General features: G+C 51.6%; 1 protein-coding gene across 1 annotated transcript in view; it reads right to left on the bottom strand.

Annotated features, from left to right (window-relative positions):
• Window positions 1-1,470: 1,470 nt before the first annotated feature.
• The window catches only part of LOC128304750 (cadherin-related tumor suppressor), a 41,472-nt gene continuing 24,263 nt past the window's right edge, over window positions 1,471-18,679 (bottom strand). Inside the window, exons 5-9 of the mRNA XM_053041979.1 lie at window positions 17,502-17,689; window positions 17,006-17,428; window positions 14,948-15,461; window positions 4,496-9,914; window positions 1,471-4,409 (exon numbers count right to left, since the gene is read on the bottom strand). Of these exons, the coding sequence (XP_052897939.1) occupies window positions 1,493-4,409; window positions 4,496-9,914; window positions 14,948-15,461; window positions 17,006-17,428; window positions 17,502-17,689 (9,461 nt within the window). The 3' untranslated portion in view covers window positions 1,471-1,492. The remainder of the gene's footprint in view (window positions 4,410-4,495; window positions 9,915-14,947; window positions 15,462-17,005; window positions 17,429-17,501; window positions 17,690-18,679) is intronic.

Genomic DNA, 18,679 nt, shown 5'->3' with positions numbered 1-18,679 from the left:
ATATCGTGTGATATATATCGACGGAAGGATTATGTCGCACCTTCCCATAGTCCACGAATTTCAAGACCTTTGTTGTGGTCCACCCGTGCTGCCATAGAAACAACGACGACCTACATAGGGAACGGTATCAACAACACATAGCTTGTAAAGAGCAAGAATTAGCGTCTGCCTCAGTGCAGCTGCAGCAATCACGCACATGAGTGCAATTTGTTACCACCAACACAGGAACGGAATTGGCATTGATGCTACCTTTTCGGGTGTGGTAAACATGCAATTATCGGTTGACACAACAAATTAGCTTGCCACGAAATATTCGCAGAGAGCGTAGAAGCCTAATTTTCGGATATAATTGGTATGGTGTGCTGCAACACAGGGTCTAATACTTTCTTCTACATTTTTACGGTTGTGCGAAGTTTATTTTTCCGTAGTTTATACATTCCGATGAAACCGTTTTGGTGACCGGGCGGGTTTTATTTTGCGCGCTGAGTGTGGAAGAAAAATGGAAATTTGAAAAATGGAATGGATTTGATAGTGATTTTAAAAATGTCATTGATTTTTACTGCTCACAGCACGTAGCGCAAAATGGCTGCTGCTGCTATGTACTTAAACGCGCCAATGTCAAGGTTCATTTAAAAAAAAAAACCGGACACTCCAAACGAAAATAAAACTGCGCAAACGTTACACAAATAAAAGAAGAAAAAAAAACCTGCTAAAAAGGGCAATAATTTCTATTAATAATACAGGACGAACTACCTACGCTGGGTTTAAAAAAGTTAAAAATAAAACAGTCTCATAACGTATTAAAATCATAGGCGCTCATGCAGATCCCTACACTGCAGCTGCTGCATGAGTTTTGTTTCTTATATCTTTATAAGCATATGGCAAGAGAAGCTTACATGCTACGTGGAACCAGTGTACGATTCTGCTCATTAAACGCCATGCTCTATATTTACATCCACTTAGTTTGTTAGCTTCATGGCGCATAGCACGGCTGCATTTGATAAAATCTTTTGCCTCTAATTTTTAAGTTTAAAAACCAGTTCTTGTCGATAGATAAATTGTCCTATAGCCAATATTTGCCAACGGTTTGCATAAATGCGTTAGAGAGATGTCGTGCTGGACACAATCGTAACCCCCCTGTACATGCTACATACAGCTTTAGGACCTTGATACAAGGTACCACCATTTTAAAAGTGTTCCTCCGTTGAACTATGTCGCTCGGTTACTGATGGAGTAATTGGTACACCGTCACTCGGCTGGCGGTGTAGTAGGCTTAACTAATGTCTAATCTCAGCAGAAGGTTCTGCAACTCGAGGCATGGTAGTTTTATGTACACGAGGATTTGCTTAGTTGGCATTATTATGCTTGTCCCTAGCCTAATGGTTGTAAGTAGTGAGAGAGAGAGGTTGCATTTAGCATGAATTGCTTTACGTTTATACAGAAATGTTACAGTTACAGTGGTGAACCTTGCTTCCGGTTGTCGTTCGTTCGCTCAAACGTACTCCTCGGAGGGTTTTGACTGCACGCTGGTTGGAATACGCAGCGAGTTTGGCACGCGGCCATTGACCGTTACGTCACTGGGCAGCTCGGCAATGTCCTTAAACACACCCATGAGACTCTCGAAGTTTGGGCCCCAATTCAGCAGATAGTCCCAGCCGGTTGCCGATGGTGAGGCGGCCCCTCCATTCGGTTGCCGGTAGATACCGACCATGTGGCTGGACAGATCATCGTCCGATGCAACCAGTGTGCTGAGCGATCCCCGGAACGACGAGTCGAAACCATCGTAGGATGAGGCCGGTGGAAGATGCGGTGCTCCTTTGCCACCACCGCCACTCCCGTTACCTACGCCGGCACTAACTCCACCCGGACCGCCGCCACCGCCACCACCTACATCGTTACGCCTTCCCGGATCGTCACGGCCCTTGCCGTACTTGCCGCCAACGACCACGTTGTTGGGTGGACCGGAGTCCCCGTTCAGGCTGTTGTTATCGTACTCGATCTCCGAGCAGGTGAAGCTATCATTGCCGCTCTCATCGGTGGAGGTTGAACTGTGCGCATCGATGTCTGCCGGTGAGTGGTGCATGTGCGAGAGGTGCGGTGCCGGTACACGGGCCGGTGCCTCGCTGCTACTGGACACCGCGTCCAGCGTCGAGACGAGACTGGACGTACGGGGACGCGCATTCAATCGTTCGATCTCCTCCGCCGTGAGACCCATGCCGCCGTGCCCTACCGGCACCACGACCGAACTGACCGACACCACGTTCGGAGGCTGTGAAGGCACTCCGTTCGGGTTCTTACTGCGACTGCGCGCGCTCGAACTCTGGCCGGAAAGCTGACTCATCACGGGACTGTTGAGACTTCGCTCACTGTTACTGTGCAGCGCGTCCTTGCCCACGCCACCCGAGCTCGATGTCGTGGCCAGCAGCGCACTCTGCAGCGGCTTGCCGGAGATGTCGTGCAGCGTGAGGATGCGCGGCTGCTGCGAGCTGAGCTCCGAGCTGGGCGAGAGTCTCGCCAGCGGCGTTGACTGGTGTTGGCGTGCGTGTCCTGCTCCGTTCGATGGCGGTGGTTGACTAGCTTGTGGCGGTGGCAACACCCGGGGCGCATAAGGCCCACCGGCTGCTGCGTGGTGCGGAGAATGGCGATGCTGTTGCTGGGTCGCCGCTGCCGACGTCTGATGCTTGTGGTGCGTATAGGCCGTGGCTACCGGTGGTGGAGTGGCCTTATACTTCCGCACACCACCCGCCTCCCGATAGCCCTTGTAGTGATACACAATGTCTATATCGGACGGCGCAATGGAGCTGGCGTTCTCGAGATCGTAGTGCTCGGGATACTCGGAGCCCAGATCCATCGAGGATGGGTTGTTGGTGTGATCGTGAGGCGCGGACGGATGGTGCGATTGACTCGGTGGCGGTAACGGTGGACTCTTGCTCACTACTTCCCGCTCAATGATATCCGGCCGCTGGGGTCTCTGCGGTTCAGATGTGCCGAGGTCGCGCTCCTTATACTTCTTGGAGATGAGCTCCGGACCAACGAGATGATGACCGCTGACGCCGCGCAGCATATCGCTGCCTTCCGAGTGGTACCCGACTACGGACAGATCGTTGGCGTGCAAACCGCGCCCACTACCGTCGCTATGCAATCCACCGGACGAGACCAGCCCCGATCCGGCGAGTAGCGTCGAACCGCCGGTTCCATTCTGCTTGGAATGTAACGCCGTGGAGGAGTGCCCCAGTGCGCCACTCTTCTCTTTGTGCTGACGGCGGCAGCGCACCACCAGAAACGAGATGAAAATGCCCACCAAAAGCATTACGAAAAACACGATCACCAGCGTGATGCCGATGTTGAGCGGATTCGTAACCTGGGCCGTGCCGAGCACGCTCCAGACACAGCCTTGCGCTACGTTGCCCCGATGTACGACACTCCGGAAGATGCTGCCGGATCCGTTGAACGGTTGTACTTCGCCGTTGATGGTGAAGTTGGCCAGACAGCCCTGGAAGTAGGCGGGCATTGGTTCGGTATCGCCCGCACTGAGGTACTCGCGCCGTACGTTTCCTATCGCTAGCACGGTGAGGTATGGGTCGAGGAAGTCGTGCACACCAGTCGCGTCCAGCTCCGGCACCACAATGCGCCCATCGACCAACACCTGCAGTACGCGGTTGTGCGAATGCAACGTCACGTTGTGCCAATTGCCATCAGCTAGCGAACCACCCTCCTGTCCACCGCTGGCAGATGCGGACACGTTCACGAAGGACGTCTGGTGTGAGGTGTAGGAGAGTCGCCCATGTCGCAGCTCGATGGCGGTGTAGTGTTTGCTACTTGTCGCGGCATATATCAACACCCCGCTCGGTTTGTTCGTTTTGAACATGATGCTCATATACTTGGGCGGATCTTCGGCGATCGTCAGGGTGGGCGTGACGTGGCCATCGTGGCGCTTGCTGCGCGTCACATCGTAGCTCCAGATCCAGCTCTTGCCGCTGTAGATGCTCTCCAGCAGCTGCATGCGTTTGTGTTTTTCCGTTATCTCGAACTCGATGAACGCCCCGTCCTGGAGGGAGTATGCGTCCAGCGAGCTGTAGCAGTCGGGTGACAGAATGGCTCCACCGCAGCGACACATGGCTGTGTGCCACCGGTCCATGCACTGGCCGTACGGGCCACAGAGTGGCTGGCCCGGATCGTCGGGTAAACCGAGACCGCACGGACCGTTGCTGCCGGTGCTGCGCTGGCACGTCGCTTCAATGCCGAACGATTTAATCGGATTGCTTAAATTCAACGCCCGTCCGTTGATGGCGACACTGTGCACACATCCCACCAAGTCGTCCGAATGCACCTGCCCGGGACGTTCCAGTACCGGATCGGCCGCCATGAGGCCTCCTACCAGCAGATAGTGCTTGTTGAAATTCAGCGTTCTGTAACGATGAAGAATACAATTAAGAGGATAGCTCACGGATAACTTGTTGGAAGATGAAGAGAAATAGTTTAAGATGGCACTTACCCTGTAGGACCCGTATCGTCAGCGTAACAGCTGGAATCACCCGGACGGCAATCGTCGCAATAGTCGCCGTTGTCTGTGCACTTCGAGACACTCAACGACATAACGCGACCGTTACGCGTGGCCGTGATTTTGTGCCACTCCCCATTCGAAATGGAACCATTCCGTCCGTTTGCGGTCAATGTGCTCTGACCGACGACCAGCGAGGTAATGGCAGTCCGCGCACCGCCGTACGAAAATACCGCCCGTCCGTTTACAATTTCCATCGCAACAAAGTCAGATCTGCCACCGCTCTGGATGCCGTAGTTGTAGATCAGCAATGCGTCCGGTTTGGTGGTGGCGAACACGACCGAAATGTCGTTCGTAGCCGAATCCAGTGCCGGGAACGCCATGTACGACAGCTCGCGGAACCCGAACGTCGTTTTCTCGCAGTGCCGACCGTACCGACCTTCGACGCAGCTGCACTTATAGCCCGGCTTAAGGCTAACGCACAGCCCACCGTGCAGACACGGGTTGGGGCGACATGAGTCCGCCACTGTTTCGCACTGATTGCCCCGATACCCTGGCCGACACAGACAGAAGAAGGACGAACCGTCCGAACTCTCGCGACAGGAACCACCATTTTTGCACGGACCACTCGAGCAGATGTCGCCGCGCTCCAGCTGGCAGAACTTGCCTTCCCGGTTTGCCGGACAGGTGCACTGGAAGTCGTACCCCTGCCGACGACACTGGCCCCCGGCCTGGCAAGGGTTCGGTGAGCACGGGTCCTGCCGTTTGTCGCAGCGGGCTCCCGTGTATCCATCGGGGCAAGCACAGGCAAAATCGTGCCGCACCGGCGGTGAAGCGAACACCAGCGACTGACTGTCGGTGATGCGGTTGTCCTCCTCCGGGTAAACCTTGATGCGTGCGCTGCATACGCCACCGTTTGCGCAGGTATCTTTCGACCGGCAAGGATCATAACCCACCGTGGTGAGGACGTTCGGGAGCAGCTGTCCGATTGCTTCAAGCTTGCGCGAGATCCGATCGATCACGTGCTGCTTCGACCGGTATCCTTTCAGCGGTGTGTTCCGTACCGCCAGCGTGACATGGAGTGCCTTTCCAGAATTTAGCAGACTGTACAGAATCAGGTCGTCTGCGGGTTCGAGCGATGCTTTCACAACGTCGACAAAGTTCCGGTAGTAGTTGGCAAGGAAGTTAGCGCTGCTGATGTTCTCCAGCCGAACCGTGATCGACTGATCGATCGTTGCGTTGTCGAAGTGCAGGAACTCTACCGAAACGGTGGACGTGACGTCCGGGTGCTTACCGTCATTACCGGAAACCAGGAACGTATGTCCGCTCGTAGGAATGCGGCTAGGATTGGTAGGCCGCAGCTGGCAACCGTTCGCAATCGTGAATGCCGTCACGGGTTGTTTGTTGACGTCGGTGAGCAGCTTGCAGCGATAGTCCCCAGTCACATCCGGATCGTTCGGGTGCACACTGGCAACGTCGCCATGCAGTGGACCACCGCCAAACACGTACACCAGCACGTGTGCAGTACGCGGCGTCGAAGGGCTATCGTTTTGGTCCAGCACGTTCACCGTGATCGTGTGCTGGGTGCGTTTGCGTGGTTTTCCGTTGTCTTCCACCTCAACCAGCAGCTCCAGCTGCGGTGTTTGCTCACGATCGAGACTGCGCACCGTCTTCAGTACACCGGAGTGGCGCTCGAGCGTGAACAGCGACTTGTGCCGTCCACCGACAAGCTGATACGAGAAGGGAGCACCGTTCGGCGGGAGGTCGGGATCGCTTGCGGCCAGCGTCATGACGACGGTGTTGGGCGGTTCGTTTTCCAGCACCGCTCCGATCGTGTCTTTCGGATCGAACGTGGGCCCATTATCGTTAATGTCGGTGACGGTGATGCGCACCACGGTGGTGCCCGTCTGCGGAGGCGTCCCGGTATCGATCGCACCTAGCAACAGCTTGTGCAGTGGCACCGTCTCACGGTCGAGCTTGCGCGCCGTCTCAATCTGTCCCGTTTGCGGATCGATCTTGAACGAGTGATCATTGTTGCCACCGATGATTGAGAAGCTGAACTGATTGTTTTGCGGCCGGACGTCCTTGTCGACAGCCTTCACCGCGATCACTTTCGTCCCGATCGGATCACCCTCGGACACGCTGGCCTCGTACAGTTCACGCTGAAACTCCGGTGGATCGTTACCGTCCTGGATGGAGATTATGATCTGTGCTTCGTCCGTATCGTTCCCACGGATGCCACCGTAGTTCTTCGCCAGCACGGTGAGAACCACGCGAGATTGTGTCTCGCGGTCAAGATTGCGCGACACCACCAGCACACCGGTGCTCGAATGAATGCTGAAACCCTTGTCGTTGCTGGAACCTACCAGCAGGTAGTACACTTTGCCATCCTCGCCCGCATCCTTATCGGTGGCCTCTATGATACCCACGCTGGAACCAACCTCAGCCGATTCCGATACGTCGAAATGGAACACCGGTTGGATGAACTTGGGAAAGTACTCGTTCACGCCGGTCACGTGCACGATCACCTTGGTTTCGTTGCGCATCGGTGAGTCGGGATTGTAGGCCGAGATGGAGAGCGTGTATTGGTCCTGTTCCTCGTAATCGAATGTCGCTCGCGACGTAATAATACCGGTGGCAGTCTCGATCGCAAACAGCTCCCGTCCCGAGCCGCCCACGATGGCGTAGTTGATGATGGCATTTTTAGGCGAATCTCGATCGTGCGCCAGCGCCCGATAGACGACCGTGGCCGCAGGCGAATTCTCCGCAACATAGGCATCGTACAGCGATTGGTTGAAATATGGCGCATTGTCGTTAATGTCCGTGAGCGTGATCGTGATCATCGCGATGGAACGCTTCGGTTTGTAGCCAAGATCCTCGGCAGTGATGTTCAGCTGGTACACCTGTATGAGGTCGAAGTCGAGCGACTGCCGGATGCTAACGGCCCCGGTCACGCTGTGTACCATAAAGTCGTTCCGTTCGTTGCCGGCCAGTATTGCGTAACGCACCATACCGTTTGGGCCGTCATCGTTGTCCGGCGCGCTGACGGTAAGGATCGTCGACCCGACCGGCTCGTTTTCCGGCACGATCACCTGATAGGAGGGACTTTGAAAGACCGGCGCAAATTTGTTCGTACCAGTTACGACGACCGTCACGCTAACCTCGTCCTGCTGGGGCGGTACACCCCGATCAACGGCACGCACCTGTAGCATGTACACCGTGCCCGGGTTTGCCGACACCTCGCTCAGCTTGCGCCCAACGACGATCCAACCGTCGAGCTTATTGATGGCAAACTGTTCCGAACCGTTGCCGCCCACAATGTGGTATTCGATTTCAGCATTCACACCAAAATCGAGCTCATCTCGGGCGGTCAGCTGCAGTATGCGCTGTCCGATATCGGCCCCCTCCGGTACGGGCGCCATGTATTCGCTCTGTCCAAAGACGGGCGGATTGTTGTTTGCGTCGACCACGTTGATGTTGACGACACACTCGGTATACATCGGCGGCTTGCCGTTGTCGGTGGCGAGAATTGTTAGTGTGAAGCTATTTTCCGGCGATGCCTCCAGCTGGGTGTGCTTGTAGTGGATGCGACGCTTGCTGAAGATCTCACCCGTCGCCGGGTCGATGGTGAACAAATCGGACGGTTGCTGGAGCGAGTACGAAATCACCGAGTTGGGGCCCTGCTTGTCCCGATCCGTGGCAATCACCTGACCCACGAATGTGATCGACTTTTGCAGCTCGCGGAAGTTGAAACTGTAGTAGCTGTGTTCAAACTCTGGCGCATTGTCGTTCTGATCCTGGATCGTGATAGTGAGCGGTGTCTCCGTCCGCCAGGCCCCGTCAACGGCCGCCACCTTGAGGATGTACTCATCCTGCTGCTCGCGATCCAGATGTCCGGCCACCGTTACGTTACCGGTCGTCGAATCGATCGAGAACTTGTTGCCCAGGTTTTCCGTGAAGATGTACGTAGCGTTCGCGTTCACACCGACGTCCGAATCGGATGAGGTGATTTTAATGACAAACTGTCCAATTTCCGCATTTTCCGTCACGTTCACCGAGAAGAGCCGCGTGAACTTGGGTGGATTATCGTTTTTGTCGAGTACGTTCACCAGTACGGTCGCACTACCGGTCAGCTGGGGCACACCCTGATCGACTGCCTCCACGATCAGCGTGTACTGTGCGATGTCTTCCCGATCCAGCCGCGTCGTTGTGTAAATCTCGCCCGTGTCGGTATTAATTTCGAAACTTTCAAAGTCATCGCGCAAACGGTAGGTGATCTGACCGTTCTCCTCCGAATCGGCATCACTGGCGGACACCTTCGTCACCAGCTGCGAGGGTGATTCTTCCTCCAGCACCTCCGCCATGTATACCGGCCGGTCCATCACGGGTGTGTTGTCATTTGCGTCCGTCACATTAACGATCAGCTGCAGGACGCTGCGCAAGCTAGGACGGTCCGAGTCAGCGGCCTCGATCCAAACTTCGTACTGCTGATGTCGTTCGTAGTCCAGCCCGTTACGATTTACCGCCACTTCGCCCGTGCTCGAGTCGATGCGCAGCGCGTCATCAATGTTGCCCCCGGCAATGGCGTACCGTATGGTGCCGACCGTGCCCTTCTTCGGTGAGGTCGCCGCCAGCTTCGTCACCATCTTACCGTCCGCGATATCCTCCGGCAGCACGAACTGCGTTTCGGATGTGTACGAGAAGACGGGAAATAGATGAGCGGATCGCAACGAAATCGCAAGCTCGCAGGTAGCCGTGCGTGGCTCATAACCTTGATCCTTTGCCACGATCGTCAAGCGGAAGACCCGATCGAGGTTGGTGCCGGACAGCGGCATCGACAGCTCGGTCGTCGCCTCGATCACCCCCGTGTGCTCGTTGATGTGAAACTTGGACGCGTCCGTGCCCACGATCGAGTACAGCAGGCGCGCATTGACACCTTCGTCCCGATCGATCGCTTTCGCACCGAACACGAACTGGCCCGGTTTGATGCGGTCCGGCACATTGACGTGGAAGGTGGGCGCACTGAACGCCGGACTATTATCGTTCACGTCCTGCACGCTAACGGTGAGATTGACGAGCGTCGCCCGCGGCTCGGTTGTGGAGCTGTCCTGGGCCATCAGCGTAAAGTGATAGATGGGCATATCCTCGCGATCGAGTACGGCGGCGGTGGTGATTTCACCGCTGCCGGCATCCAGTCGGAACCGACCCAAATGCTCACCGAGCAGCGTGTAGCGAATCTTGGCGTTCAGACCCGCATCACGATCGGTGGCCTTTGGCCATAGTACCCGCGTCCCTATCGGTAGGTTTTCCGCTATCGTCGCCTGGTACGATTGTCGCTCGAACTGGGGGTTGTGATCGTTGATGTCCTGCACCAAGACACGCACCGTGCCGGTTCCCGTTAATGGTGGTGAACCTGGAAGAAAACGAAATGGGCGAATATTAATTACTGCTGCTTACTTATCGACCGTCGATAAAGGGTGGCCCACATCAAATTGCAATTGCGGTTGAAATGTGGTGGAAAATCAAATAATAGAACGATCCGTTTCCAACTTTCAGACAATACAATGTAACACTTTACAAAGCTTTACACTTAATTCCACTCATTGGAATCTGTACAACATCATCTGGCTGGAGTATCTTCTGTATTTAAACTCTTACTTTTTCTTCGCGTCTGCTTAAGATTTGACCTTTTTGGAGATGCTGCGTAGTGTCTGCGTTATTCGATGCCTAGGTTTTATTTGGTGGACCCTCAATAAGGTACGTTTGGAGGGTTTATGTGCTTGGGTACAAGATTGGCAATCGAAGCAATCCAGGAAAAGATGGAATTGTGGCTTTGAACTAGATCTGGTATATTAGATACCAGAATATCTTAGAGACCTCGTGTTGTTTCTACAAATGAAACATATCTATAAACATTCCTAGAGATAGACATTCGCAGTCTCAGTAGTAATGCCTTCGTACATCAAATTTGTTCTTGGTGGTGAAGAACAGTATCTCCGGATCCATGACGAGACAATGAGACGTCATCAACACTTAGTACCTGAGGCGATTTTCCACGTGTTTGACGCCATTTTCGAAAAATTGGCATCCATTGAAAAACAATGTAAACAGTACTACTTCTGCTCAAAATATCAAGAGCAAATACTCAATAGGTATTTTAATTAATAGACAATTTCATGTGGGACACCCTGTAAGTAACATAAAAACTGTCACTGGGATGCGTAGCGAGATTCAAATTGGAATCTGAAATATGAAATGCATCCTGAGGATCGAATACTATCAAATAGACGATCGATATGCTGGTTTTGCTCGTCTCTCGCACAACGGCAATAGCTGAAGCTAAATTGGATCCACACGAATGTAGAACGTGGACAGTGGTCGATTTTTCCCCCCTCCTAGCAGCGATAAGCGAAATCGTAGCATTTCACACATTGCTTGCATTGGCTCAGCACTAGTTAGCTATGCCATCATCCATCGCACCCTTGAAGGGGGTGGCATATTTTGCCAATTTTGCCAGGACTTTTGCTGCACGCTCCAAACAAGGCACGCAAACATACGAATGTGGCATGTGGCAAAAAGGGAAATGATAAAACGGTTCTGGAGATCTGGCCAACTTTTGTGCGAAAGCCGTACGGTCCGTGTTCCACCACCGTACCCGCGTGAAGCGCATTCTATTGCGCACCGGGTGCAAGAAAACCGATGAAAATTCCAAACTCGCCACGATTTTGCCAAGCTAATCGGTGCTGCTTTGGAGCGCGGAGCGAGGATGGATAGGTGTGTGTCTGGTGTTTGTGGTGGAATTTTATTATTTTTGTTCCACGCAGAACGGGCCAGATGGCGGTGGAGGGATTCAGATCAGATTTATTTATTGATCTGCAGAGCGCATCCTCCAAGCACATGTGTTTGTGTGTGAGCCTTCTGCAATGTTTCGCATTTATGGCACAATAATTGCGCCATTGCGACTGTCACCGGGCGCTCGTTAGGCCCAACGATGTAAGGGCTAAGAATTGTTCCGGTTACTGTGTGTGTGTGCTTCTATTCCTACTCCTACCCCTGTTCTATTCCGCATCCATTGCGCCCCATTGTTGGCGCAACGTCAGGCGAACGCAACGCACCTTTTGCGGGATGTAATTGTTTCGCCTGCGTGACCAACACGGAATGGGTGGGGGTAAACCTGTGAAAATAGCAAAACGATCCTGTAAACGAACGACACACACTCCAAATGTGATAACCAAGATCGAACAAAGTGTGTGATGCTGCTGGCTGTGCGCCCTGTATGATTCAAGCGCAGAATGCAGACCTTCCTTGTCCTGCATGAATGGATAGACGCAACGGTTGCGATGCTTTTTTTTTCAAATTGCCATCGTTTTTATGGCTTTGTTTAACATAAAATTAATGAAACATATTTAAACTAAATCAAAACAATACGAAACGCTAGGATGATGATGGAGCCATGTAAAGGGGCAATGTCTTCCAGCAGTCGCACTGCGATGAGCTTAGCCGCGTTGAAGATTATCTTCAGCCTCTCTTTTTCATTCGCACCCCGTACAAATTGAGGGTCCGAGCTAGAGTTCAGAGCTTGGTCCAGAGAGTGCTACTTAGTGTCGTGCTTCGCGCACACAAAGTCCGCGGTTAGAGGAACACACATTTCTTTGCCCGTTGCTCCACCGCGCGAGCCGGGGGAAAAGATGGCGTCTAGTCGCGAGACCGGGAGAGCGATTTAAATAACAAAAGGAGTGCAAAACAGAGCGAGACAACAAAAAACGCACCCCGGGGAAGAAATCCAAGAGCCTTTCGAATGAGCGGCACCATCGGCAGCTCCGGGGCAGCAGCGTGTTGGTTGCTGGTGCTGTGTGGTATTACGATACCACTGCTGCGCGGCGAAGAGGCAGCAACCCGAGAAGAATGAATAGCTGATATCATTTTTTACAAATTTTAAGCCTTATGCAGATGAAGTATTTATAGCCCGGGGTAATAAAATGTTTCCAGTTATATACATATAACCGTGCGCCGTCTGTGACATAGCTGAAGAGTTTCTCGCCTGTGTCGGCGTTGAAATTCCCGGCACACTGGGTGCGTGTGTTCGTGCCACCGTGTCCAAAAAAAACGAAAAAAACCCTCTGCGGACGAGCACGGCACGGGGAGAGTAAGCAAAACAAGTGCTTGCGCAGACCCACATTTTCCCACTTCCACCCTTTCATCCCCCTCTCACCCCACTGGCCCTTCCAGAACCGTGGGGACACTCACACAAACATGCATATACGCAGGCCTCCAAATTAGCCAATGGGGATGCGTTCGTGCTGAAATGGTCTCCCCATCACGATCGCTGGCTGGCTGGCTGGCTTATTTTTTGCGTACAGTACATGCCGTGGAGCAATGAATGCGCGGTAGACACCCTTTTGTACACACACAGATCCTTACCCTGCGGTTTTGCTTTTTTGTTTTTGGTTCCTTCCTCCCCGGTGTGTTCCACTCGTTAGTTTTAAGCGTTCCACTCGAAACTGTCAAAATGCCGTCGCAAACCGACAGCATGGTTCATCGATGGTGGTTACCGCGTAGAGTAGCACCCGAGTGCCGCTGGGTCGGGTCGGGGCGGGGGAGGGGGAGGGGAAAAATTAAATCGTATGTTTGGAATTATGCTGCCAGCCGGCGCACGATTGTTTCAATTGCTGCAGATCAATGCAGCAACGGAGCGATCATCGATATTATTGCACATCCGAGTTTGCATGGGAAACTGCAAAACCGAAACCTCCGCGCTGCAGCAGCACACAGTTGGCCGCCGCTAGCCATCGCTCTCCATCGGGTTTGGGTTCTTAATGCATTGAGGAGGGGGATGGCGAGGATGGGAACGAATTATAGGAAATTGAGTGAATATTTATTGAGGTAGTTTATCAGCCGCGGGGTGTCTCTTGACGTCACGATCTCACGAAGAATCAATACAGTTCGCGCTGCTGCGCCCCTGCTTAGTTCATTTGGGGTTTTGTTTGCCGTAATCTGTACCTTTCGGTAAGGAAAGTTCGTGAAGTAGCTTCGCGCTGCCATGAGTCCTGTTACGACCTGTATCTGTGCTACTTATCTTATGGAATTTGTAATATTTTGCGCTCTCGGAAATTCCTGCCAGTGGTTGTGAATTGCCGCGCACTAGCACTTTGGGTGGAGTTGCAATCACTCGGAATCGTCTATTCATTCACCCAATATTGAACTTGAGCTCCACGTATAGCCTTGGACCATTGTTTCTCTTGTCCAGTATTGTAAAACTGTGGGACCAAGCAGAATAAGCTCTGGACATCAGAAGAGCGTGGATATTAGTGTAGGAGATCGCATTTTTAATGAACATCATTATCGCCGAAACGATCCTCAGAACGATCTCTTTTTGGAACTCTCTGACATCTTCACCATCTTCACCAGCAAGTGAAGATCTCTTTAGAACCTTCTTTGAGGAGTTAAAATGGAAGTCTTTGTAATATAATTTCCATTAAAAAAATTAATTAAATGGTAGTATATGTTGTGTATAACAGTACGTAGCAAATACACTTACAATCTGTTATAATCTAAAGCTTTTGAAAACTCCCGTACCATTCTGCACCGTTCTTCTTCCACCAACTCTTTTACCGAATGCGATGGCATAGCGTTTTGAACGGCCATGTTTTGCCATGAGGTCACGAGTTTGGGTTATTGCTGCCGTAATGTCGAATAATGGATTCGTTTATTGAAAATCTATTATTTGCGATCATTCTGGTGATAGTCGCGCGGTTTACAGACTACAGGCATTGCCGGTGCGGTTCGCGTCGAGTCTCGCGTCGAGTCTCGTAACGAGAAGATAAATCGGTGGTTCCGTTGCCGTTACGGCGTGAGGAAAATCGCAGGTTGCCTGCTGTTTTGTGAAGGATTTTTCTTTGTTTCGTAGTTCAGATTTCAACTATGACCCCCGGCGATGGGGTCCGCACATCCAGGCATACCACCACCGCACCGACGAAGGGGTGCGCAATCGCGCTTATTTTGAGACGAAGTTTTCCAGTATCCGGCATTGTAAATCAAATATTCGAATCTTACCCGAGTCTCATGCGGCGTTCGAGAGCCGTGTCGGGGTATGACTGTGGCAGCGAAAGGCGGGATGGGATACATTTTTGAGATCCCATCCCATCCCAGCAGAGAGAAAAATACTTAGTTGCGGAGTTGCGGTCGTTTCTCGTTTGAATCGCTTACGAAACACAAAACATTAATGCCAATGTTGTTTCTGCTTACGACATGTTCAGCTTTCAAACGCCCCCCCTATTGCAAGACACACTCTGTGACGGGAAGAAGTCAGAGAACCGTACGAGGGTCAAAAAGACATTTCGCATGTTGCGGGATGATTGTAATTCTGAACGCCTGCCTAGCATTCCTCGCGCTGTTTGATTGTTTTAGAAAGCAAAACAAAACTTATAATTTATGCCTACAACTTACCCGTATCCATGGCGACGAGGGTCAGAATGTACTCTTCCTGCATTTCACGATCCAGCGCCCGAAGTAATGATATTTCACCGGTCGATGCGTTGATCTTGAAGAAGTCGGTATCGCCTTCCTTGAGGAAGTAGCGTACCTGGGAGTTAAATGGCGGCGTGTCCGCATCGTACGCCCGCACAGTGATAACGTAGCCATTGTTCGGCGGGATGACATTCTCCATGACGTAGGCGAGGTACGGTGAGTCGAGAAAGGTCGGCGGATTGTCGTTGATGTCTGTGATCGTGATCGATAAGCGGGCGGTATCGAAACGCACCTCGCTGTTTTCCGAGTCGCCGGCACAGTCCTCGGCCCGCACCGTAATGGCGTAGAGCGATTTGCGCTCGAAGTTGAGATTTTTCGCCACCCGTACCACACCGCTGTCCTCGCTAATGGTAAAGTCCCGGTTGTCATCACCGGCCGCTATCGAGAAGCGCACGCGTCCATTAGCGCCTTCGTCGATATCGGTTGCGGATACCTGCACATGGTAAGATGTTTGCAGATCGAAAGAAAGAGAGAGAGAGAGAGAAGAAGGGAAAGGGAGAGAGAGAGAAAAAAAGAAATGAAAATCAAGTAAAAGCGTTCCTCTCATGCAGCGGCGAGATCGAACCGCCGTTCTAGTGTATCCGTATTAAGGACGTTCATTAGTGGAGTTGTTCTTTTGAACACGGGGTATGCCGGCTGTGGCCAAGTTTGCAAAAATCAAAGGCACTTTAAACATTATAATTCATTTATAATTTATTCATAGAAGATACACGCGAAAAATGGGTTAAAAGTGGGACGATTCGAATAGTGACATCGTACGTGTAAGTAGTCGGGCTGACTACAGGGACTTCAGCAGAGATCTTGACAGATCATTGGCAAGAAAGGAAATTTGTTTGTGTAACTTTAAGAACTGTTATTTTTTATTGAGAATTGTCGACTTTTACTCCTAAGAATAGCAACTTTAACTGCATATTCGGTTCTATAGAATCTTGGCAAATTCTTGAGAGTTTTGAAGAATTCTTGAGGATTCTTGAGACTTCACCTGATTAACAGAATTCTTCAACATTTTTAAAAATTCTAGACCACTCTTGAGATTTCTTCATAATTCTGTAGAATTCTTCGGAATTCTTCAAACAAAATAGTATTCCTTCCTTAAAAAATTGCTTACGTAACCACCATGTGCCTTTACAAAATAGTCGATGTCCAAATATTGAGCCCAATTTTTTTTTTAGCGAAAGTCTCACAGCAAAGTGGCGGTAAGATTATTAATTCGTTGCAATTTGTGATAATTTACTTTCGCATAGATATTTGCCTTCCGGCCTCAATGCGCCCAACCAGCGCGCTGTGTTGAATGCATCTCGATCGTAAAGGTTTGTGTTGATATTTTCCTGTGCTTGCATATTACGTGTATGTGTGGTGCCGCTCAGTGTGAATAAAGGTGCAGCAAAAAAGGGTGCAAGGGGAACCAGCGCGATCGCGCCAGGCATGCCGGGATCGTCTTTAACATATGCGACCGCGGAGTCACGGTCGCGATGCACTAAATGGAAAGACTTGAACGGCCGTACAGCGACGACGACGACGACGACGTTCAGGATAAGATTTGCCGGCGCGGCGGTGTACGAAAGAAAAATGATGTTATTAATAAAGCATTTCGTGACGCTTTCAAATAAACAGCAAAAACGTTTAAAGCTCAGGCAACAGTTTTGATGCAAACCCGGCAAAGAGCATTTGTGGGAGTAAGCGGGCAGCGCGGAGCAAAAAGGAACGTTTGCCGCGGCAGCAAAGTGCAGCTACCTTGCATCATCTGGCAGCGGAGCCATTCGTTCGTGCGCAGAGTGGGTAAATATTTAAATGTAGCGAGTAATGATTTGGGATCATTTTTTTTTTTTTGTGCTCAGCTTCCGATGCTGTAGCTTGAAGCTTTTGGTTGGTAAGAGACAGGGGACCCCTTTTTGGGAAAATTCCCATTCGAAATTAAGCTTCTTGTGTCTAGAAGGATCTTGTGTTTCACCGTTCACACTGGTAGAATTGGCTTACCTGTAGCACGCTAGCTCCAATGCTGGCATTTTCCGCAATCGCCGCACTGTACTGCTTTGGATCAAAGATGGGACTGTTATCGTTCTCGTCCAGCACGTTGATGAGAATTCGCGACTGTGTCGTTTTCGGCGGTTCGCCACGATCTTTGGCAATGACGTTCAGCTCGTAACTGGACTTGGTCTCGCGGTCTAGCTGTGCGGACACGCGCAGCAAACCGTCCGCCTGCCCAATCGTGAACGGGCTGATTGTCGAACCCTGGTTCTCCAGCTGGTACTCCACGTAACCGTTGCGTCCTTCGTCCCGATCGATCGCCTTAATCGCCATGATCACCGTGTTGAGCGGGATGTTCTCGGCCACGCTCGTTTCGTTCGGTGTGACAAACTCCGGCGCTAGATCATTGATGTCCTTCAGCACGATCGTTACCTGTAAAGACGTTACGTGGTGATAACTTCGGTTCGAGTGACCCGTGAGATTAGGTTGACCAAACACCCCCTACCTGGACGGTGGAGGAAAGACGTTTCTCCGGTTCCATGGCGCAATCCCTAGCCGTCACCACCAGGCTGTAGGAGCTTTTCGACTCCCGATCGAGTGATCGACGCGTGCGGATGGTGCCGTTGCCCATGATTTGAAAATCCTCATTATCATCGCCGGCCGTTATCGAGTATTCAATACGCCCGTTGGATCCTGGAAAGACAATGTTGTTTACGCAGAGAAGCAAAAAAACGCAAAATAAGCCATAAACGCTAAAGAATGTTTATTAGTGTTAAGGCAACGAACTGCTGCCATTTTCCAGTTCAACACTGCTCAGTGTCGCTCTGATCGTCGTAAACAAACAGCAACGGGTTCGTAAGCAGTATCGCGTTTAATGGCGTTCGAGGGGGGCGCGATTGTGTGAATAATGGTCCTGTCGTGTGCACAACCATTGAGCCATTACAGACGGCATCAATGTTCAATAAACACATGCAACAAATGTACGCTCAGGTTCTGGAACCGATAGAGGAAACGTTTCATTACGAATGCAGCGGCAAACCTATATTTACGCGAAAGCGGGGGGGTTCGTCGCTTATTACCGCTGCATAGAAGTCTTTTGTTTTACCGTGGTTGTCCTTGGCATACCGGGCTCCCGTAATCGCTAGCTGCCAAATTAAATATGATCTCAGTACGGAAGGATTATTTCTGTGTCTCACGCTCTCTCGGGCAGGGGATAAGATGACGCTATAGCTGGGGGAGCGCGTGGAGAGGCGGATCAACCGCAACTCTCCGATTCATAATCAAAAAAACATCGTCTGGCCAATCCCGCGCAAAAACCTTTGGGTATGCTGCAGTTGCAGCAGCAGCCCAGCCACAAAGCGCAAGCGAAAAACAGGGTGAGTTTAATGTGGCAACAACAACACGAACAACAGCAACAAAAATCCGGTGTTTATTAATTTGCATAAGGCAGCAAACGAGCGAACCCGCGCCCGCTCGCGCAGTAGCAGTTGAGACGCGCGGACGTGTCTTCATTGATTGTGTGATCCGTGTAAACCGCGCTGTCGCTGTCGGAAGAATTCGGCACCAGGGGGCATACGGTGTCAATGAACCTGTGTGGCGCTGCGCCCATTTGAATTGTGGTGCAAAAACCCCGGAGGAAAACCGAACCCCGAAACGTTCGGTTAGAACGCGATTCGGATGGAT

The sequence above is a fragment of the Anopheles moucheti genome, chromosome 3 (assembly GCF_943734755.1).
Source record: "Anopheles moucheti chromosome 3, idAnoMoucSN_F20_07, whole genome shotgun sequence".
In the NCBI taxonomy this organism is placed as follows: Eukaryota; Metazoa; Arthropoda; class Insecta; order Diptera; family Culicidae; genus Anopheles; species Anopheles moucheti.
The sequence above is the reverse complement of the archived record's forward strand: the minus strand, read 5'-3'. Positions and strand labels throughout refer to the sequence as shown.